This window comes from Colletotrichum tamarilloi, assembly GCF_030869305.1.
Source record: "Colletotrichum tamarilloi strain Tom-12 chromosome Unknown Scaffold_16.1, whole genome shotgun sequence".
Taxonomy (NCBI): Eukaryota; Fungi; Ascomycota; class Sordariomycetes; order Glomerellales; family Glomerellaceae; genus Colletotrichum; species Colletotrichum tamarilloi.
In genome coordinates this window covers 190,249-212,225 of record NW_026849399.1, presented here as the reverse complement: position 1 = coordinate 212,225, position 21,977 = coordinate 190,249, and the positions used below count along the sequence as shown (strand labels likewise).

General features: G+C 54.3%; 7 protein-coding genes across 7 annotated transcripts; 4 read left to right on the top strand and 3 right to left on the bottom strand.

The window, feature by feature from the left end:
* Nucleotides 1-263: 263 nt before the first annotated feature.
* CTAM01_06001 (uncharacterized protein) lies at nucleotides 264-515 on the top strand (the record flags this gene model as incomplete). The annotated part of the gene is made up of 1 exon (XM_060522031.1): nucleotides 264-515. One exon carries the CDS (start codon nucleotides 264-266, stop codon nucleotides 513-515), a length of 252 nt encoding a protein of 83 aa, XP_060383221.1.
* A 494-nt stretch (nucleotides 516-1,009) lies between these two features.
* Nucleotides 1,010-2,209, top strand: CTAM01_06000 (uncharacterized protein; the record flags this gene model as incomplete). Its single annotated transcript, XM_060522030.1, has 1 exon — nucleotides 1,010-2,209. One exon carries the CDS (start codon nucleotides 1,010-1,012, stop codon nucleotides 2,207-2,209), a length of 1,200 nt encoding a protein of 399 aa, XP_060383220.1.
* Nucleotides 2,210-3,440: 1,231 nt separating this feature from the next.
* Nucleotides 3,441-6,928, bottom strand: CTAM01_05999 (SET domain-containing protein; the record flags this gene model as incomplete). Its single annotated transcript, XM_060522029.1, has 4 exons — nucleotides 3,441-4,196; nucleotides 4,248-5,854; nucleotides 5,935-6,430; nucleotides 6,824-6,928. Coding segments are annotated over 4 exons (2,964 nt in total), but the record flags the coding sequence as incomplete, so codon positions are not given.
* A 2,339-nt stretch (nucleotides 6,929-9,267) lies between these two features.
* Nucleotides 9,268-9,492, top strand: CTAM01_05998 (uncharacterized protein; the record flags this gene model as incomplete). Its single annotated transcript, XM_060522028.1, has 1 exon — nucleotides 9,268-9,492. The coding sequence occupies one exon, from the start codon at nucleotides 9,268-9,270 to the stop codon at nucleotides 9,490-9,492; it is 225 nt and encodes a 74-aa protein (XP_060383218.1).
* A 2,212-nt stretch (nucleotides 9,493-11,704) lies between these two features.
* Nucleotides 11,705-12,785, top strand: CTAM01_05997 (uncharacterized protein; the record flags this gene model as incomplete). The annotated part of the gene is made up of 4 exons (XM_060522027.1): nucleotides 11,705-11,734; nucleotides 11,796-11,910; nucleotides 11,967-12,547; nucleotides 12,600-12,785. The coding sequence occupies 4 exons, from the start codon at nucleotides 11,705-11,707 to the stop codon at nucleotides 12,783-12,785; spliced, it is 912 nt and encodes a 303-aa protein (XP_060383217.1).
* A 698-nt stretch (nucleotides 12,786-13,483) lies between these two features.
* CTAM01_05996 (4-aminobutyrate aminotransferase) lies at nucleotides 13,484-15,064 on the bottom strand (the record flags this gene model as incomplete). Its single annotated transcript, XM_060522026.1, has 2 exons — nucleotides 13,484-14,693; nucleotides 14,766-15,064. 2 exons carry the CDS (start codon nucleotides 15,062-15,064, stop codon nucleotides 13,484-13,486), a joined length of 1,509 nt encoding a protein of 502 aa, XP_060383216.1.
* Nucleotides 15,065-17,389: 2,325 nt separating this feature from the next.
* CTAM01_05995 (voltage gated chloride channel) lies at nucleotides 17,390-20,457 on the bottom strand (the record flags this gene model as incomplete). Its single annotated transcript, XM_060522025.1, has 7 exons — nucleotides 17,390-17,449; nucleotides 17,502-17,612; nucleotides 17,666-18,049; nucleotides 18,098-18,430; nucleotides 18,480-19,616; nucleotides 19,669-20,048; nucleotides 20,136-20,457. Coding segments are annotated over 7 exons (2,727 nt in total), but the record flags the coding sequence as incomplete, so codon positions are not given.
* Between the last annotated feature and the right edge of the window lie 1,520 nt (nucleotides 20,458-21,977).

Sequence of the window (21,977 nt, the reverse complement as noted above, 5' to 3'; positions counted from 1 at the left end):
CTCCCTTACGTCTGCGATACCTACTATTCGTACTCCGTACACAGCAAGCCGCCAGTTGCTCAAGGTTCGGGAGTGCCAGGTAAGCCTCATTCATCCAAGTATCGGCCCACTTAGCTAATAAGGGCCACGCTAAGAAGAAGGGACGAACAACAACCACCATCAGACACCTCACCCCAAAACATGCATCCAAAAGCAATGAGTTCAATAGATCGCACAGAGATGGGTCCGGGCCAGCCCTCAGTGCTATCAAGAGCAATACTGCCATGAAGTACGACGAGGTGTCTTCCAAGTTCGATAGATCCGAGGCAGTCAGCTCCTCGCCCGCTCCTCCCTGCAGCACCTGCAAACTTGAAGATCCATCTCACGACGCACGCCCGGGGTGCGCATGGCCCACGAGTCCCCTGGCGCCTGAACAGCACACTCTTCCTCCCGCGCACCAAATGTACCAGATACCTTCTCAGGTCCCGTCTCCCGCCGCCCTCTTTCTCATCCGCCCCCCCTGTGGTTATCCATAACCCGGTGTCGCCCAATCCACTCCCCCGTACTAGGGGTCGGTTTCTAAGGAGGCCACTGACACTTGACGAGCTTGAAAAAAAAGCGAAGCGTTCCACGGCTGAACCTCGTCTATTCCCGAGCCGCCGGAGAGCGCCATGTGTGCTCACCGCCGTAGCGTCGCAAAAAAGTCAAAAGATACGGCAGAAAGAGGGCCCCGGGAAGAGCAGGGCCAAAAAAAAAAGTTTCTCGCTCGCGGTACAACCAGAGCGTGGGGTACATACCTTACACACCCTTCCCACCCCCCGGCGCCGACACGGGTACCAACAGCACCGCCGCCGACCACCACATCCCACTTTGCACCGCGATACACGCCGTACGCCGGACGTCACCTCGAAAAACCTAACCCAGTCCACGAACACCAAGAAACGGCCCGGACCGTGAACCCGGCCACCCATTGCGCCGCATACCTCCCCTGCCGAGCCACCAGCCTTTCTCTCACAACCCCTTACCCATCATGGCCAAGAAGCGGAAGCTCGGGTCGATAAACCACAAGAGCCACTTCGTGGACACGGTGAAGAAGAAGACGGGAGGCGCACCGCAAAACAACAATGGCAAGAACAACAACAAGAAGAAGAACCCAAAGAGCGCCCAAGCCCTCGAGAGCGACGCCAAGAAGAAGAAGGCGCAACAGCAGTACCACCAGAACCAGGAGCCTGTGATACCGTTCTCCAAGGAAGACACCATCCTGCTGATCGGCGAGGGCGACCTCAGCTTCGCAGCGAGTCTTGCAACACACCATGGCTGCCGTAACCTGACTGCGACGGTCCTCGAGAAGAACGAGCGGGAGCTGCTGGAGAAGTACCCCCAGGCCGCGGAGAACATTGCGCAGATCAACGGGACCGCCGCTACCACAAAACCTACCAAGTCAAAAGCAGCAAAGAGCGAGGGCGAGGGCGATGCCGAGGACGACGCCGAGGACGACGAGAACGACGGCAAGGAACCCACCGAGGCCGAGTCACCAGAAGCAGAAGAGGAAGAGGAGGAGGAGGAAATCGATGAAGACGATGATGAGAAATACAAACCCCCCGTCCAGAACAACAATAGGGTCCTCTACAACATCGACGCCCGCTCCATGAAACCCTTCACCCGCAAATCTGCCCCGAACCACCGCGGCTTCCACATGTCGGCCCCGACAAAGACGGGCATCTTCAACCGCATCCTCTTCAACTTCCCCCACGTCGGCGGCAAATCCACCGACCGCAACCGTCAAGTCCGCTACAACCAGGAGCTCCTCGTCGCCTTCTTCACCTCGGCCCTCCCCAGCCTGGCGCCCAAGGGCACCATCGTCGTGACCCTATTCGAGGGCGACCCCTACACGCTTTGGAACGTTAAGGATCTCGGCCGCCACGCGGGCTTACAGGCGCTGGAGAGCTTCAAGTTTCATTCCCGCGCGTACCCGGGTTACAAGCACGCGCGGACGGCGGGTGTGATACGGGAGAAGAAGACGGGGGAGGCGAGCGGGGCGGCGTGGAAGGGGGAGGAGAGGGCGGCGCGGAGTTTTGTGTTTATGCGCAAGGACGAGGCGCCCGAGGTGCAGCCCTCCCAGAAGAAGAAGAGGAAGCGCGGTGGGGAGGAGAGTGATAGTGAGGATGAGGTTTCTGAGGTGGAGATGGAGGAGCCCTTTGATGATACGGGGGGATGGGTCGGGCAGTAATCGACTAAGAATGGAAGATCAGAGGAGGAACTGACTACGTTTTGTCTGGCAGTAGAGAGAGACCGTGGACGAATCGCTTCAGGCGTGATGAAAGTGCAGAAGGAAGGCATGAGCAGCGTCTGAAGTGTATCTGGCCTAGTGGAGGAAGGTGGATGCCTGGGATCGGCAGAGAAGGAGAGTTCCAATTTGGTGGCCCTATATAAAGCCACAGGCAACTCAACATTTGGGGATTCGCTTTTGTTTCTCACCCACCTCGACTCCCCTTGGATCCTCAGGACGGTGAGGATTAAACCCCCTTGGGTAGAGAGGCGCAAGCCCAAGTCCAGAAGGAGAGGATATATGGTATCGGGCCTACTACGTCGCCCATTGGCATCTCGCACTTGGCATATATGGCGTGGCGTTCATCATGGGATGGTCAAGTCGGTCTTCGAGAATAGGGGGGAAAGTTATCTGGTTTATAAAAGCAAAATGGAAGCCTCGAGGCACTCTGAATCAAAGGGAGAGAAAGGGTAAATAGCAATAACTTTGGTGTTCATATCCATTTTATGCCCCCCATCTTTCCTGACCTCAATGTGAATAGATGTCACTTTGCAACATACACTAGAAAACGTGATTCTTCAATGTCGAGGTCTCCATTCACATCCATTACTACTAGTTCAAGTTATGTTTCTTAGCTGCCTTTTTTCCTTTTGTACAAAAACGCCAATTGCCTGGTATGACTTTTTGTCGTCACGGTGCCCAAATCTCGTTGAAAAAAAAACGGAACCCAATGCCCGCCCGCCATCGGGGATGATGCCATGCTGCCCTATTCCCATACTTCCCACTCCACCCAAAAGCCAACATAGGCTTGGTGTCGGTGAAGAAAAAAAGAAAGAAGAAAAAAATCGACACAATGACCTAGGTACAGCTTTTTCACTTGGCCACGACCAGTTCTTTTTCTTGTCGATGACCGAAAATATCCACATTATAATCGTAACAAAACACCCTAAACAAAACCAAAGTATCTGAGAGATCCTTTGTTTTGTTTGGGTGGGGGTCTGCTGGTTCCCTCCCAGAACGAGAAAAATGCAACATGCCTGCTTATACATACAAGGCCGAGAGAGTTCCCTTCACTTCGGCTTGTTCACTTAGTTGACGCCCCACCTCCGTTGGAAAGTCGCACAATCTGGGTATCCCTAGCTTCCAAGGACAACGTCCCAAGCCTGAGGTAGGCGTTGTGTCGTGGCTTTGTCTAGTGACCCATAACCTCTTGCTGCCGAGCCACTTCATTGCCGGTGTTGGCAATGGCGGACTCATCGACAGCTCCTACCCCATTTACCGGAGGGTGGCCATTCAGGGTGCTTCCAATATCCATAGCTTTGGTAAGCTCTTCTTCTTCCAGGCGTTCAGACTCCTCGTTCTCTCGCATGAGAGCCTCCTCCTGCTCCTTCAGAGCCCTTTGTTCTTCTGACAGCGGCTCCTCAGGGGTAGCAGTAGGTGCCGGATCAGCAGGAGGCGGCGGGGGTGGAGGCGGTGGTGTTGCACCATCCGCGTCAAACTCTCTCAGACGCTTCACAGATGGTTCGTCTGAGGGAGTCAGGGTTCGGGACTCAGCTGCCTCCTCCTCACGCTTGCGTTTGCGCTCAGGACTACCCATCGATCCGCCGTCCTCATTGTCGGACAGCACAACTTCGTCGGCTGGTGAATCAATCTCCTCGTTGGTCGAAGTGGCAGGGTCCTTTGACTTTTTTATGTCGCCTTCGGGAATCGCCTTCTCCTTCTCGAGATGTCTGAACTTCACAATAGCCTTGTCCAAGAAGTCCTTCACGTACGCCTTAACTTTTCTAGCCTGCTTCTGATCAAGTGGAGTCGTGGGGTCTTGGATCCGATTGCGCTTGTAGTCGGAGGAGACAAGTTTCTTGCAGACATCCTTGCCGAGTCGCTTTAGATCGTCCTTGGGAAGCTTGTGTCTGTACTTATCGACGACATACTTGACGTGGGGGAAGAGCTGCAGAGAACATTAGCATGTGACTAGGAGCTCAAACGAAGTTATACATACCGTGTTCTCATAGATCTTCATCTGTTTGTCGATGCTAAGAGAGCGCCACTTTTCCTGCTTATTCTCCTGAACGGGAGTCTCTGCGCGTTGAGGTGTCTGTGATGCCGAAGGTCTGGGGGTTTGCTCCTTGGTGACTTGGTCGATAATGTTCTTAAGCAGCTGCTGCTCTTGCAACGCCTTGGGCGTCGCCTTTTGAGCGTCAGCGGGCTTAGTGGGACGTTGCCAGGTTGTAGCACCACTCTTGCTGTAGAAGTACGTGTTCCCACGCTGATCCGTCGCTGTGAACCATCCGAGTGGTAATGCTCCATGACCGTTGAAGTTCTGGTGTCTTCGTTGGCGTGGAGGGCCATTGAAGAAATGTGTGTTGCGTTGAGGAATGTTGCTCCGAGGTCCTTTGGGAATTTCGACATTCTGAAGGGGGTCAGGAGTCGATTTTGCAGTCATATCCTCTTCACGATCCATGTTGCGCCTCTCTTGGAAGGAGTTCGTGGCAGATGTGTTGGGGTCAAACTTTCGCTTCCCGATGCGGTAACCGAGCTCCAATTTGGACCACTCGTCCAACAGCTTCTTCGATTTCGCGCTGACCTCCTCATGTTCTGACTGAGTGAGTACACCAATGGTGGCTTCAATCTTTGAGCCCTCAATCTTGTTTCGGGTCAGTCGCGGAAACTTGTCGAGAATATCGAGAGCTTGGAGAACGACGTTGTGGTCGTCGATAAAGGTGTTGAGCGTTGTCTTGAGAATTTGGTAGGCATGCATGCGCATGACGGAGTGGATGACCCGCTCATCCTCACACTGCTGAATGCGCTGCAACAGCTTGACAGCAATCCATTTCTCCTTGCACTGCATCAGAGTCGCCATGACCTTGCGCGCATCATCATCGTCGAGGCTTCTAGCCTGCACGCTGTTAACGTACTCCTCGTCGTCTTCCTCAGGCTTCTTTTTGCGCGGCTTCTTGGCCACCGCTGTGTCCCAGGCATCACCGTCGTCAATGCCGAGCGCCTCCACTGTAGTAAGGGGCAACTTGGTCGCCCGCTCGGTTTGGGTCTTGCCACCAATGAATCCAGTGCAATTCGACTCGCCACAGTAGCAGGGTTGGGGGTCGGCCCCATAACGGTCAACATTGTAGTTGAACACCAACTCCTCACCGGCTTTGATTTTGCGTGAGGAGAAAATGCCCATGCGCAGCTTCTCTCCGACGACCCATTTGTCGACGTAGCAATTCGGGTTGCATGAGTGGTTGCAAAAGCGCCCCAGGTTGCCCTTCTTTGTCGCATCAACGAATTCGTGCTTGGTCAGCGACATGAAGTAAAAATGCTTGATGCCCTCGTCGTCGTACTGTATCATCCGTCGTCGAAAGGTTGGCTCGTTGATGACCTCGCCAATGTACTCGAAAATGAAGTCGTTAGCCTGCATATCAACGTTGGCGCGGAGGCCGAAGCCCTTCTTCTCCGTCTTGATCACTGAAACATCGGCGAACTGCTTCCGCTGAAATCTCTGATTTTGGCAGCCATCACCACAGTTGCCGGCGCCAGCGAGGCACTCCATCTTCGTCGCCCTGTTGATGCAGTCGGAGTCTTCGCCGCACGATAAATTTTTTCCTTCATCTGCAGACAGGCGAATTTCAGTTAGAGGAGTGAGCTCGCGATGATTTCACACAGCAGCGAGGGAGGGCGGGGAAACTTACGCCACTCAGAACGGCAGTCGCAATCGAGGGCATCGTTGTCGGTCGAGCCCATGTGCTTGGATCCATACAGACAATCGGGTATGACTTGGAAGGTACTGCACGATTGCTCCGTGACGTCTGGCAAATCGTGGAATAGAGGCGACTCGCGCTTGACGGGCTTCTGCGATGCTTTGCGTGACAGTTTCGGTCGCTGCGTGCCTCCTGGCGTCGAGATGCCTTCGCTGTTGACCATGCCCTCACTGGGTGATATGCTAGCAGAGCGAGACCCCTGGTTGCTCCTCTTCTGCGCCGATGTCCTGCTTGGATCTCGCTCCATGTTGACGCCATTTGGCGGGACACCATCCTCAATCTTTACCTCCTCCATCTTCACCGTCGCCAGCGCTTCATCCTCCATCAAGAAAGTGCGGGAACCCTCGGTAGGGCGAGCGCGCGAGACGAGGGATGTGTGACGGTATTCGCGGTTCGTGTCGTCCAAAGCCTCGAGCAGCGACGGATGCTCAGAGAAAAATCGAGAGGTGGAAAATGAGCAATTTGCGATTTAGCCAAGTCGGTGCGCATGTAGGGGCAAGAGCTGTTGTGTTGGGTGGGGAAGGAAAGAAGGAACGGGAAGGCGAGAGAGAAAACGGGGGGGACGAGTTGCGAGAGGCGGCGACGGCGCGTTGGGTGGTGAAGCGATTACTAGTTGGAGCCAGAGATTCTCGGCATTGCAAACAGTCGCTCGACGTGCCGGAGATACAATTGGGGCTGTTGAATTCCTGCGTGATATATGATGTGCCAGAGAAGGGCTGTTGGTTTGGCCGACAGAGCGCCCGGAGAAGGAAAAAAAAAGTTGTAGTGAATCCAGAACGAAGTCGCAAAGGACGGCGGACACTGGCGAGGATTATCTCACAGCACCAGTTTCCGAAGGTGCGCAGCCACTCAGCTCGTCGCGCTTGGGCTTGGGGTCTAAGAGCCTAGCCACTTCCCTGTGGTTGAGCCTGGGAGCACCGCCAACAGCTGTAAGCCATTGTCAATCATGGCCAGCACCCCGATCCGACTGGTGGTGCAAATTGTTCGGATCATATCTACCGCCGAGCCCCGAGACCTGGCCTTTTGAAATTCGATCGCAACTTCCCCAGGAATAGCATGCGGGAGATCTGCCCAATGGCTGCGTCTGAATAAACCCCACCATATGACCCCAGCCGGTACGAAGTACAATGGTACTTACGAACGGGATGCTTCAAGTTCTCTCGTTGAGTCCCACGTCACTGAAGCCACAATGAATTCATGATTGCCCAATTGCCCAACGCGCTATTCCGAAAGAGCACACCGAGCGTTGCTTTTCGATCCCAACTCCAGGTGATATAGACTGTGTTAGTTGTGTTCTCGCCTGTAGAGATATCTAGTGGCGGTACCCATTCATAACCTTGGAAATCGTACATGTTGCATGTATATAGGCCTGTTCCTCGCTCTGGAAAACGCAATTCCTTGCGGGTAGGCGAGCCGACGCATGTTGGAAACCCGCCATAAAGAGTTTGATATCTTCCCAAAATACAGCCCAAAGAATGTAGAAACCACACAGACATGAAAGAAGGCAAAGGTGAGAGACGGTATGGTCGGAAAAGGCGCACCAATCGGCAATTTGATGCGTAAGCTGGGGTTCATTACAAGCAGGAAACTCAGTTTTGGGTTATTCCTCACCGACACTTTGCATCCACCTGGTCTCTGTTATATCCCACATACATAAGGAACACCCCTGGGCATTGAGAGTACCAGATTAGGTCGGAGGCTTATCTGCACCAGGTGGTATGCGGAGACGGTGAGTCGCTAGATATTCATTCGCCTCTACTGGTACTACTACCACCATGTGGTATCGAGCATCAGCCAAAATTCAGTCAAAATGTATCTTGGAGGAGACCCAGAATCGGCGACTTGGACCTACAGTCGAGCCACCCAGGCCGTCTCCATAGAAGAACATTGCCACTGAACCATGCTCATCCGATGGTCAACTAGTCGAGTACAACCTGCGCAGCCCGACGAGTTGCTAGCGTACCGATTATGAGCTGCCGAGAAGATGTGAGCAGGAGCTAAAGGGTAAGGGTAGTTTGAAGCAACATGATGCACGAAACCCAGCGATGTGATGCAGACCTCACTGTGTGGCAACGATGCCGTTGCATGGAAGAGCCAGCATGTAGTGGCCGTACCCAGCTTCGGGCATGCTCGACTGCTAGTGACAGCCGACCTAGGTAGTTTGCTGCCATCTGGAAACGGCGGAGCCATTTACATGGACGCGTTGTACATGGGTGGGGCCTTCCAGTGGGAGGATGCCAGCTCATTGTGCAGCAAAGACGTCGCTGAAGCCGGATGAAGTGGCCAAGGTGGGCAGTAGGTATAAAGAGGCGGTGGACGAACGCAGCGACCCAGTAAAGTGAAATCCAATCCGTCGACCTGTCCAATCCGACTCATATTCGACCTGACCTCATCATTGTTGTCATTGTCGTTATCGTTATCGAGCGCAAGTTGTGAAGCATCTTGGGATTTTTGCTGATTCAGCCCCACCACGAATACATCGACATTCTTTGCCTTGGGGTCACAGATTGGGCCGCGGCGCCGCACGCAGCAATCGGCGGGAGGGAAATTCAGCCCTCAGTCCATTGCCCACTGAGATGCGGCGCTGCCTTTTGCTGCGGCTCTCTGACAGCGGAACGATGTGACGAACCCGTGCCCTGTGCTGGCTCGGATGCCGGTTTTGGTCCATGATTGGCGTAAAGGGAATCCAGTGGTTTCCTGCCAGAGTTGGCATTGGACTGGGCCTGAGTGTGCTGCGGCCAATGAGGGCGTTGAACTGCCACTTTGTCGCGGGCACTAGGATGCCCAGATATCCTTATTCGGTCGTACGTCGATCAATTTTCTTATTTTATTTTTTCCTTTGCTGTCTTTGTCGTCAAAAACGACGTCTGATGTTCCAATGTTGGGGGCAAACGGCGCGCATTTTGTAAGGGGAGAATGGGATGACGCACTGCCGGCCTTTGAGATGGAGATGGGAAGGAACGACGAGAAGCGGCGCCTGCTGACGGAACACTCGCCGAACCTAGTTGGTGGGGAAGGGAAGGAGGGGCCGGCGCATCCCAATTCAAGCACACCTTCCTCGTGGCGCCGAATCGAATACACGCTGGACTGAAGTCAGTCGCTGGCGATGGCAGCGACGTTTCCTACGGTACTTATTTCTCTATCTTGACCTCAACACTCGCAGACATAATCACAACTGTTGGCTAGTGCTGACGAATATCCTCACGGTCGACTTTATTTCTCATTTAAGCTTACGTCTCTTATTATGACCAAGCAGGGAGTATCATGCTTTCGGCCAACACCACGACAATGACGTCCTGCAAGTGGCAGCGACCCAGAGTCAGGCGCTCCATGTCGATCCACCGGATTGGCCAGCGGACGCAACCTCCAGGGAGAGCCTTGAATCGCACTGCATCTACTTGTGCATCTGCACGCTGCTCTCCCATTCCGCAGAGAACCGCTCCTGCATCTGGCTCATCTCAGCCCAGTGCTAGGCCACTAGCACCATGACAGAGGGACCGTGCTGCAGCGAAGCATGTGTGCAGGACGGGCGGGAGACAGGGATGGATGCTCTGTCGATTGCATATCGGAGACCGACCATAGGGAAGAGGAGAGCCCACAACGCAACGCAGCGCACAGCTACAGCTACAGCGTATGCAGTCATATGTGATATGATGGGTAGCTACGGATGCCTCCAGTGAGAATCAACCTGCGAGCTATTACGAGAGACGGACCCCGTTCTCGAACTCGAATGCGATCGAAAGAGGCCCAGTTGAGGCCCTCTTGGTGTGCCTGTCGGCCAACCAAATGGACCCTCTTCCACTTTGGGGGACTGGTGAGACATGCGCAGGGAAAATGGCCAAGAAGGATGCGGTTGGTTGCCGACAAAAAAGCAAGAAAGCGGCGACGGAATCGGAGGCGCGAGAGGCGCGTGGAATAAAGCCACTGCCGGGGAAGACGAAAGAAGCCAGCCGCAAGAGACAGCTCAGCCCAGGGACGGGAAACCCTGACGAGATAGGGTAGTATAGGATTTCGAGAGGCATTCAGCGGCAGCGACGGCGACGGCGACAATGACAAAAGCAGACAGGAGCTTCTCAACGACATCCTGACATGGACAAAGACGCACCCAAAGAGCAGCCGATGCGGACGATGACTCCCACACCACACCACACCACACCACCACTTTGTCGTTGCGCTCTCAACCTGATTCTAGCCTCTGGAATCTCGACTGTTCGTATGCACCTACAAGCAGCTTGCGCCAACTTTCAGCATCCATACCACCCACCAACCCAACCCACCTCCCTCTCTCTCTCTCTGTGCGCACTGTCTAGCGTCAACTTCCGACTAGATTGGCGGTGCAGCGATAGTCCATCATCAACGGTTGGCGAGCGAGAAAGAGTTGGTTTACCGTCCAAGACGAAGCGGCCTTGACAATTCTCCCGGAAACGCTAAATCGGCCTGTGTTCCTATTCGATCTTCTGCACTCCATCTCGGCTTCGACTTCGTCACCTAAGCAGGCACTCCTCCCCGCCGGTCTAGGCTTTGCTCATTCCAGACGGGGCCCTAATGAATGAGCCGCAGCCTGCCGTCTTTTTGACAGTCATCGCCATCAGTCGACAGATCTGCGGGCATTCCCCAGCCACCCTCGCTCGGACACTGCAACTCTACACTGGGGTCATCCAACAAGGCAAAGGCACTTTTGGAGATACGAATTGTTAATCCATTTTGCGCATGATATCGTTGCCTCGAAAGGTTTCCCAGAAATCACGACTGACCAGAATACACTCCCCTCTCGTCATCACGGATCTTAACACAAACAGTGCCCGCCTCGCCCGCCGTTCGAGTCGAGGCTAACTACTAGAACTAACACCTTGCAACTCTCCGACCTTTAAACCTTGCTGCGAGCAGCCGGTCCAACTTACCATTCGGATACCAAAATTCAACAGAACCAGTACCCTGGAAGGTCTCCCAGACAGGCCTAACGCGTAACTGACTTCTCGGCAAACCTGTCTCGCTTGTTTCCCCCAGGCTCCCTCGCGCGCAAAACACGCCTGATGAATGCGACCCCGACCCTAGTCGCACCAGCCAGTCCCCGAGTGCGCGCCGTGCAGGCCCTCGTCGCAAAGTGGCCTAGGTCCCAGAAGCAAACGAAACAATCGAAGCCTCCACTTCCTCCTACACGGCCTGTCCAGGCTGTGTTACCCCCCCTCATTGCGCCTCGTCCAACATCCCGTCAACTTCGTTGTGGTGCGAGGCCTTCTTCACGGTGGCTTCAGGTCGAGAACGCGCGCTTGCGCCGGCCTGATCGCTTCCCTCTTCACCAGCTGTTTCTGTCTTCTCATTGCGTCTCGTCTTTATAGACGCAGCCGTCGACGTTCTCTTCTAACGGTGCCAGAGGAATACTGGCGTCGCTTATTCTCCGTCTTTGCCGCGAGCTTTTGTTCTCCGCCGCCGCGCTTGCCTTCCATATAGGTTGATTGCTTGGTCACAGGACTCTTCTAGTCGACGGTGCCGGCTCCGTCGACACCGGACGCGCGCTTTGCGTCCTGTCTCTTGCCATAGTTGTTTACCCAGTAACTCTTCGCCCGTCACCACCGGCTAGCATAGCCGATCCGCTCGTTTGTTAGAGCCCCGCGTCGCAGATGCCTATCTCGTCTCCTCTACGGTCCAAGATCTCTCTCTTTTATGAAAACCGTACGGGTAGTTACCAGCCCTTCTCGCGATGGCTTACTCCTTTACAGAGGAGGAAAAGGTAAGCAGGAGGTCTTCATCCAGTTACGGACCATCGACACTGACGCGCATCTCGACGGCAGAGGTTCATCCTCGCGGAAGCCATCAAGAACAGCAGCCTAGATGTTGGCCTCTTAGTGGGGTTTTTGAAAACGCACAATGTCGAGCCAGACTGGCTTAAGATGCAGTTACCCAGCGGTACGGATCGTCAGCCTTGACGAACTCCAGGTTTCATGCTGACATTTACCATACAGGCCGCACTATGGGACAATGTCTCGCGGTCACCGAGCAGATGTTTCAAGGTCCCATGCGGGTGCCAGACCTCAAGCGGAAGTCCATGAACGACCTCCTCGAACAGCCACCAAAGCGTTTGGCTGCCGCATCGCCTATGGAGCCACCAGCGCAGTTACCACCCTTGGCCTCAGCAACTCAAGGCCTCGCATCCTACTCAAGCTCGATGCCCGTATCGTCGTTATTGCCAGCGCCTCCACAGCTGCATAATCAGCAGCTTGCCAACATACAGCCGCGACCCGCCGGCATGGAAATCGCCGGGGTGACCAACGGCTCTCAAAGCCCCGGCCAACAACAGCAAGCGCCGCTCCCGCGGAAACGAGGTCGACCATCACGGGCGGACAAGGCGAGACAACTACGACCTTTGCTGCCGCAGCACCTTACACCTCTGGCGCCGGCGCCCCGGCCGATAGCTAGGGAAAGCCCAACAACACCAGGAGAGTTCGCCGTGTACAGATTATCACCCGGTCCACCTTCTGAGGCCGCCAACGAGCCAACAAGGCGAGGACGAGGTCGGCCAAAGTCGTTTGGCAGGACACAGTTGGTGAGTGGACATGGTTTTGCGAGTTGATTCAAAGTCCTGATCCGCACCCTAGGGCACTTCCACAGGCGAACAAACCAAGACAGAGTCTGGGCGGTCAACACCAAGTGAATCATCGCGCCAGCAATCTGATGACATACCCAGAGACGCCTACAACGAGGACGAAAATGTGTCAGATTCGCAAAAGGAAAAGGCCATCTCGAATATTGGCCACTTACAACAAGAAGGGCTGGCGAGTTAGCGGTTCTTGACGAGCCTGGTGCGATGATGATTTGAAACCATCCATCCACTGCTATACCTTCGAAACCGCAGCCTGAAAAGGCAAAGTCTCATCATGGCCGTTGTACGGCCTTTGATTTGCCAGCGACGGCTTAGTACAAGACCTCTTTGGCCCATCCTGTGCAGCAGTTGTCTGGTACAATGGGTGTGTATTTCTAAAGCTTATGGCGTTGTCGGACTTTTTTTTATAATTTTATTTTGCATATGCCTGCTGTGGACAGAACAAGGCGGTGAGAGGTGGTTATTTGCCTTTTTCATCTGGTTCAAGGAGTTCAGGGGAGACAGACGTGTAACCACTGGACGAGGTACATGAACTGGACATGACAGAGAAGTGTACGATATGATAGGACCTGGAATACATGGTCTCATTTCCGCTCGGATGGGCGTGCAAATCTTGCGGGAGTCACACAAACCGGACCGCCAAGTGCCGGTCTTGGAAGCTATGAACTATGAAGGATTGGCATTATTGTAGAAATCGTTTCTTTTCAAAATGTCCTCTTGTGAACTTGTTTTGTTCAGAGACCAATACTCATACGCTAAATCATAATATTGACCAGATGAAACCCCCAATCGCAGATAATGCTTCCATAAAAAAACACCCAGACAACATGAGCCACATTTCAACCATTTTACTCGAGCCTACTGACTTTTTTCTTTATTTTACCAAGACTTGACAATCTTCTCCAAGGCCTCAATGAGGATATCAGCGTGGTGCTCCTGGAAGATGAGCATGGGCCTCAGACGGACGGCGCTCTCGCCCGATCCGCCAATGTTGATGCCCAGACCCTTTGCCTTCTTGAGGAACTCGTCGCGGCGCGGGTTGTCAAAGGCAATAAAGGTGCCCTGGCCCTTTCCGCGGAGGTTGGCGAATTGGCCGGGGTACTTGCTCGCCAGACCCTCGAGCTTGCCGAAGAGGTAGTCGCCGACGCGGGCGGTGTTGTTGACGAGGTCGAGGCGCTCAATCTCGTCGACGATGGCGCGGAAGAGGATGGCGCGGGCCGGGTCGCCCATCCAGGTGTTGAACTGGCGGTAGGGCTTGTTGGGGCGCAGCTCGGGGTTTCCGAAGTAGTAGCCTGCCGTCTGGGCCTTTTTGCTGAAGGTGACCATGTCGGGAGGGGTGGGGAGGTCCCAGTGGTCGTGGGCCCAGAACTTGCCGGTGGCGCCGACGCCGGTCTGGACCTCGTCGACGATGAGGAGGACGTTGTGCTTCTTGGTCACCTCGCGGAGGCCGCGGAAGAAGGCGGGGGAGGCGTGGTTGTCGCCGCCCTCGGACTGGATGGGCTCGACGATGACGGCGGCGGGGGGGATGTGGTAGTTCTTGATGAGGTGCTCCACCTCGTCGAGGGCGGCCTTCTCGGCGGCGGCGTTCTCCTCGACATGCTCCTCGAGCGGGTACTTGAGCAAGGGGAAGGTCGCCTGGGGCCAGTCAAAGGCGGGGATGTCGAGCTTGTGGATGGGCTTGGAGCGGGTGGTGGAGAGGGAGCCGAAGAGGCGGCCGTGGAAGCCCGTCTTGAAGGAGAGGATGGACAGGTCGGAGGCGCCGGGGGACTGGTTGTTCATGGCGGAGGAGGTCTCCTCTGCGGTGAACTCGACGTCCGGGCCGCCGCGCTCCTGCTGGCGGCGCCACATGAAGGCGGCCTTGTAGGCAGTCTCGTTTGCGTCGGAGCCGGCCATGGCGGTGAAGACCTGGTCGAGACCCTTGGGCGCCACCTTGAGGATGCCGGTGCGGAGGACCTCGGCCCAGTCTTCGGGGGGGAAGTTGCCCAGGGCGGGGCGGTTGATGATTGCGTTGACCATCTCGGGGGTCTGGGCGACCTTTGCGAGGGCCGGGTTGTTGTAGCCCAGGGGGATGGAAGCGATTTGAGCGTAGCTGTCAACATTTCGTAAGCTTTTGACCCCACGTATAGCTATCATCCGTCTTTTTCTACATGATTTCACTTACACATCGAGGAGGACGTTGCCGTCGGCGTCGGCAATGTAGTTGCCCAAACTCTTCTTGTAGTCGGTGAGCATGTTCAAGCTCCGGGTATCAAAGACCTTGTGCAGGTCCTCGGTGGCCTTCTTGGACGCGGGGCCGGGGATGTCAGTCTTGAGGGCCGGGCCGGAGGGCTCGCCGGCGAACAGGCTCGGGGCGGCGGCCATGCGCGAGGCGGAGAGGCAGAATGCTCTGCGCGCGGTGGGTGTGCGAGCCGCGCGGGCGGCAGGACGCGCCAGGGACGCGGAGGCTCTGAGGAGGGCCATTGTGTCTGATGTGTTTTTGTGTGTTTGAATGTATACGAGTTCTCTCCTTCAGTCAAGTGCTGAAGCTCCTCTCAGTTGCCGTGTCACCAACAGAGTGAGACGGCTTCTCTGAGGTGTGTGTACAGAGACGATGGCGACTTGGAAGCTTTGTGCGATATCGGAGGGGCAGGAAAGAAGAGAGGGGGGTATCAATTGGTCAATCGCAAAAGAAAGATGAGCAAAGAGAAGAAGGAAAGCTGTGAACAACGTGCTACGAGGCGGGGGAGGGGGAAGACCAAGTTTATAGATTACGGGTGGCAGCGGCTTATCACTTGGATAATCTAACGTAACTCGACGCCGCGTTGCCGTTGCCGGTGGTGGAGAGCAAGTACGGATACACCTTAGATAGTAGCAGCAGCCGCAGTAGCGCATGTAGTACGGATGTGTCTTGTTTTGAGCTTTGGTCCCCTGGCCTGGAGTTGAGTCAAGGTAAGGTACCTTTGCCCTTGGCTTTCCTGACCGCAACGACCAGACCGAGCGCCACTCCCTCAGCTACCTCACCTATCTACTGCGGAAAGATTGGTATCTTTTTGCTGGCGGGGGGAAGAAGCTAAGGTAACTAATGCAAGCACAGCAAGGTCTCTCAGCTCCCAGCGAATGCAATGACGGGGAGACCTGCCAAGATTACGTGCCAGTCAAGGGAAATGTGGGGCAGATTGAAAGCTGGGGTCCTTGGGCCTGACCTCACACACACATAGCAGTGACACACTGCCTTGCTGAGGTACCTTGCCTTACACACGGGCCTTGGTTTGGAGGGGTAATTTACGCCGTTTACGCCGCCACCGCCTTCTCTTCTCCTCGCTTCCCCTAAGTACTTTACCTTATTCCCGTAGTAGATAACCTGCGGCAAAGCCAGCAGCAACTCGCGTAAACGGCGTGAATAGGCACAGACTTATCACTTTAGGCAGGTTGGCACTTTTTAGAACCGAGAAACTTCACACTCGGGCAGACTTGCTCTTTCAGAGAATCAACACATTCGGCAGGTGTAAGTGGCTTGCGTTAGTTACAGGAAGCTCGGCCATGTTCATCCTGATACGACGAAACTCTGTTGGAGCTTGGGTGCAGGAGGTATCTTCTCCTCCTGGGCAGAGGAAGCGCGCTACCGCGGTGAACGTACCCCAGATTTCGCCCAATCGGTTCGCTTTGCGCGCAATCGCCTCCAAGTTGGTCCTTTATGCCGTCTTTGGCGCATCTTCAGCCTCATAAACATTCTCAAACTACTTTTCGCCACATCAACCCTCTTTCCCCCAGATGTACTGATGTTATCCTCTCAATTCACCCTCCAAACCCTCGGTGTGATTCCGTCGCATTGCAAACCACAAAGATCAGGCGATAAGCACCAGCCCCATTGATACAGATACCTCGATAAGAAATGGAGAATAAACCCCCCCCCCCCAAAGGTGGAAACGAACATCTCCACCACCAGGGGCAAATATCTGGGGACTACCCTTAGCGCTTCGCCGAATCAAAAAGCCCACCGACCGATGACGGGACCGGAGAACCGGAACCGGGAAAGGTTGCCGGTTCTTGCGCCATACCTAAACTAAGAGATTGAATTTCGCCCCTCCTCTCGCCGTCGGCGTGTGTTGCCTACTTGACCAAAGTGTAGAATGAATCGCATAAGACAGGACTGGCATTAACCTCCCGCTCCAGTGCAATTGTTCTGCCCGGTGGCGACAAGCCCGGGCTGGGTCCGGTCGGGCCGAAGCCGGTTGAAGGACTCCACTTCGGCGGCCGAGAGGATGCGCGCCGGATGCCGAAGGTTATCTTCGATGACGGGAATGGCCAATGCCCGGCCTACGGGGGGCTTTGGCCGGTTAACTGACACATCTGTTCAATTATATCGCTTCACCAAAACCTCACTCAAAGCGGTCTCGAAAGATTGGGAAATGAGACTCTGTCTGCTGTGGTTACTTTCGTGCATTTGTTGCGACGACACTCTTTATGTGCACAATAATCAATCTAGCCTTTCCCCAAGTATTCTGTCCTTCTTTCCCAGCCAAAGAAAAAATGCTATACACCCAGGTTCGAGCACAGTCGACCATTCAGGAATGCTCTAGGAGACAGTATCTTAAAGAGAAACATGATGTGAACGCCATACCCAGGCACGCTAAGCCGCAAGTATCGAAACATGGGCGGTATGCAAAAACTAAAACAGACTTCCTCCGTCTCTGACAATGTATCCAAACATGTCGGAGGTGAAAATGCTGGCAAGGTGCAAAAACATAATGCAAAGGTGAATTGAGCCCAAACTTCTGGTTTGTTGCTCCAGAAATGGACACCAGATCAATGGCCCTCCTTCTCCTCAAGCTCCCGCATGTATCTCACGAAGCTCTTCTTATGTACCTGAAATAGAATTAGCCAAAAGACCTCGTCAAACAATCAAGAAATTACGCACCATTCCTGCATAACGTCCATTCTTCAGCACACACACGAAGCGCAGACCGAGCTTGACGAAACACTCGTAAACAAGATCCATAGGGGATCGCATGTCCAAAGCCACAGGTGCCTGTTGACGAGAATTAGCCTCGATATCACTCGCCAGGTCCGATGGCCACTTACAGGGTCGATGTATGGAGTAAAATCAGTCTTGTCCGTCTCACCATCATCATCATCAGAGTCCTCAATGGTTGCAACTTGGGCCATCAAGCACATGCTTGATGCCTCGTCATCCAAGTTATCGAGAGCAAATTCCAAGTCTGGAGCGGGGATTAGGCCAACAAGGATGCCATCCCGGATGATGGGAAGACCTCCGTCAATCTCTCCAGCTCTGTGGAGGGTCTGCAACTTGCTGCGAAGGCTGACTGCAGACACCACTGGAGAGGCGCTGATGTCAATGACGCGTTCACGTCGGACACGAGGAACGATGTCTGCAAGATCCGAAGTGAAAATGGGCTTGTGCTTGTTGTCCAAGAAGGGGTACGAGTTCATGCTTGTCAGGAGATCCTATCATAGTCAGTAGCCGCCCGAACTCAACGCATTTGTGCAACCTACGTAGATGCTGTTCGGCTCAATGGCGTCCGCAGTCCACTTGGCCACCAGGATTGCCAGAGAGAATGGCAGAACATAATCCAAGCTGCCGGTAAGCTCGAACAGAATGACTGCAAGTGTAACTGAGAGTCGGGTTACACCGCACATGGTTGATCCAGCAGCAATGAGACCGTATACTCCCGGCTGAATGCAGGATCCCGCCTCCTTCGCGGCACATGCCCCCCACAACCCAAAGTCGGGCCAAAGCAGAACCATGTACTGCACCACATGGCCGACAAGTCTGCCCATGAGACCGCCGACCACCATGGACGGAACGTATATACCGGCAGGAACTTTCTGAGAGGGTATTAGAATGGTGATCAAATTGGGAAATGGACGTACTTACAATGCCAAACGTGATGATCGTCAAGAAACCTTTGATAAGGAATGCAGTGAAAAGGCTGAGGAGCACAGGTGGAATGTCCTTCATAGCAGTTGGGCAGAGGCCATAGTCTTCGCGACCGGAGCCGTCGTGACATGGGGCTGCAAGGTTAAGCATCAGTTTGGCCACAGGCTGCTTTGTGTGGACGTTCCAATAACTCATGATACCGGTGACGACAGCAACCAGAAGTACCTCGAGCATTGGATACGTCTTGATGAAAGTGATCCTTCTGAATGATTTGGCCCAGTGCTTAGAGGCTTTGATAAAAAGAGCACCGGCAGCACCACCCAGGATGCCGATGACGATATAGAAGACGATCTCAAAGTAGTGCCAATCTGCCACATACTTGACTTGGAACATTACAATCTTGTGTGTGCCGTAGGGGTTGAGGAACTTCAACGATAGTGCGGCTACGATACAGCAGAAGAAGGTGCGGAAGAGTGTCTTCGCTGGGAAGAAATACGAGACTTCCTCGAGACCGAAGAGAACACCTCCTAAAGGAGCGCCAAAAGCGACGGCCACACCTGCAGCTGCAGCTGCAGACAACACCTCGCGCCTCTTGGCATCATTCTTGTCATACTTGGAAAAGAGACGGCAAGCAATGTTTCCAATACAGGTAGCAATGTGCACGTAGGGGCCTTCTTTGCCGAGGCTGAGGCCGGATGCCACACTGAGAATGAGAGCGGCAGACTTGATTACCAAGGTTTTCACACCGAGGAAACCGTGCAGGACAAAGCCACTGAGAATGACACGCACTTCGGCCACCCCACTCCCGGCAGCAGAGTAATACACCATCGGAGGAGGTACAGCGGCCTCAATCGCCTCAACGATCTCTGGGGGAGTCGGGCTTTCGTCGCTCGTCGGATCGTCTGCGTACGGCGCAAGCTCTGCCGCGAGGTTTTCGTCGAACGTCGTCATCCGGTATGCCGAGGGTACCACGGTCTTTGTGGTCAAAGTCATGGCACAGGCGATGCCTGCCAAGCTAACGCAGCCAACCAAATAGATGGTGAATTCGGTGCCTACATCTCCAAATGGCCAAAACCTCAAAACCTCGGACCATGTTTGCCAATCTTCGCAAGGGCCTTGCTTCGGACAGCAATTCTATACACAGCGTTAGCGTCTTCTAAAAGTCTTTGGTTGCAGTAAAACATACTCTCTCGCTAATGTACCAGCCCCGCGCGCAATATCCGTACTTATAATCGAAGACAGTGGCTTCCGATAAGTTGACTACGTAGGCGACGAGGGCGACGATGAAACCGCATAGCGCACTCAGAATCCATCCTTGTGAAGCGTCGAAGATGGCATATAACCTTCCCCGAAAGTCGTTGCGCATCTTCAGAGCCTTGACTCGGTGGGCATCGATGATATTATCATGGACCCAGTCGGTGGATGTAAACTGATCGTACCATACGCGCTCGTTGGGTTGTATTGATCGTTTCGACTCGCTCATCGGATCGGGAAAGTCGGAGAAGGCATGTGAGAGGCGTTGGCCCAAGGACGGGTTGCGACTGTGGTGTAAACTTCTGATGCTCCCTGGGATAGCGAGGGTGCAAGTTAGCCTTTTTGGTTTCTCGGTTTCCTGATACCGACGCAGCATGTGAAAACATCGGAACGACATACCGGCAGTGCTATGATTTCTTGACAGGCCCGGAGTCAGATACTTTGGGCTCTCCGGACCGGATTGGTGAAGACGCCTTCTTGATCTTGCGCCACCCAGAAGCAAAGGGGAGCGCTCATCCGGCTCTCCTCCGACCGAGCTTCTCCGAGAGTCGAATCTCGGTCGTCGCGTACTCATCGGCGAGGGAGGGCCCGAAGGCGCGTTGTCGTCCGGTAATTCCGCCATAATTGGGCTGACTACGCAGTAGGTGTGTGTGAAGACGGCTCGAACCGTTTGAGTTCTGGAGTTTGTTTCGAATCTTGGATATTTCGACTCAACCAGCAACTTTTGGCGGCAGTCCAGGCAAGGTTGATGTTAGTTGGCAAAAGAGCGGAAGCTTGCAGCTTTCAGGAAGATGGGATAGCATTCGACGCAGTCAAGTAGTCTAGAATCTGGGCTTTGGACAAAAGACGATCAGGGGTAGCTGCGGAAGCCTCGAAGGGAAGGCTGTCCTGATAAGCAAGCTGTATGGTTTTAGGTTGAAGCAAGCTGAAGTTTTAGCACGTGAACCTAGTGAACTTGGTAGGCGTTCCAAGTTCCAAGGCTGCAGACAACCTTGAGCACAGCAAGCGCAAGGTTGGGGGAGGCGGGAGACAGGATCACGACGTGGGGTTCGGTGTCAGATGCGACGAAACGTGTAGGCGGATGACTATCGCGGGCGAGACATGTTCCTTGGCGTGTATACTGCGTCGCCGGGTGTGTACACGGCGGGGCCAGGGGAGAACGCTGGAGGGTGGGCAAGACGAGAAGAAAGAAGAAGGAGGAGGAGGAGGAGGAGGAGGAGGAGGAGGAGGAGGATGTTTAGGGGAAAAGAATAAAAGGAGCCATCTACTTGAAAAGAAGCTGGAGAGAGAGCCGCAAGGTGCCCCGATAGTTTGGTTATTCTACTCCGTAGTACGCAATACCCAGACGGGTGCTAGAAGGTGCGGCAGGCCTCGAGATGGAGCTGTCGCCCGTCCACTTTCCCGAATGCCCCCCAAGAGCCACAAGGGACACCAAAGGTTGGCCAGGTTGGGCTGTGCAGCGTATTTGCGCCGGGGGCACGCGCGGTAAGTTGTAAGAGCGTGATCCACCCTGAACAGTTTGGCAGTGCCGCAAAGTGTGTAAATACTTCGTAGCGGTGGGAGGGCGTTCTTGGCTCTGAGGTCATTTGCACCGGGTGACTCTTAGGGTGGATGCTTCTGTAAGACATTTAGACGCAGTAATTGGCTGACGCCTAGCGCATTTCCCGCCGAAACGGTCAGATCGACCGAGGACCCTGAGATTGCACCATTGCGGCCGTCCCTCATCTTTTTCACCACCCCGTAAGTACGGAGTACGTACTGTCCCTCCATTACCCAAATTGCCGATTCACTTATTGTTTCCCGCTCCCCTCCACCGCCCTTTTTCATGCTGGATTGCAGCAAAGGCACATTTCTAGGGTATAAGGTAGTTAAACACCACCATGCTTACCAAGGTGCGGTGCGCCGATGCCAACTTATCCCCCATACCGCCTTCCTTCAGGGCATCATTCCGAGTGCAATCCGTATCCAATCCCACGTCTGCAAGGTGCGTGAGTCAAGCGACTGTCAATCCCGAATCCCACCCTTGTCCCGTTCCAGCGCCTCAAGTCCTCAGTCACGGGTCGCTCTCCACGTCCCCATCCTGGAATGTTCCGAACTCTGCCCATCCTTCATCCAACCATCCAACCCTCCAACTTGGCGTGGTGCTTCGATTGCTTTGGCCTTAATCCTATGTTGACTGGCACTATACTAGTCCCAAGAGCAGTCAGCCAGTGTCAGTCAGATTAAGACATGACACCCTCA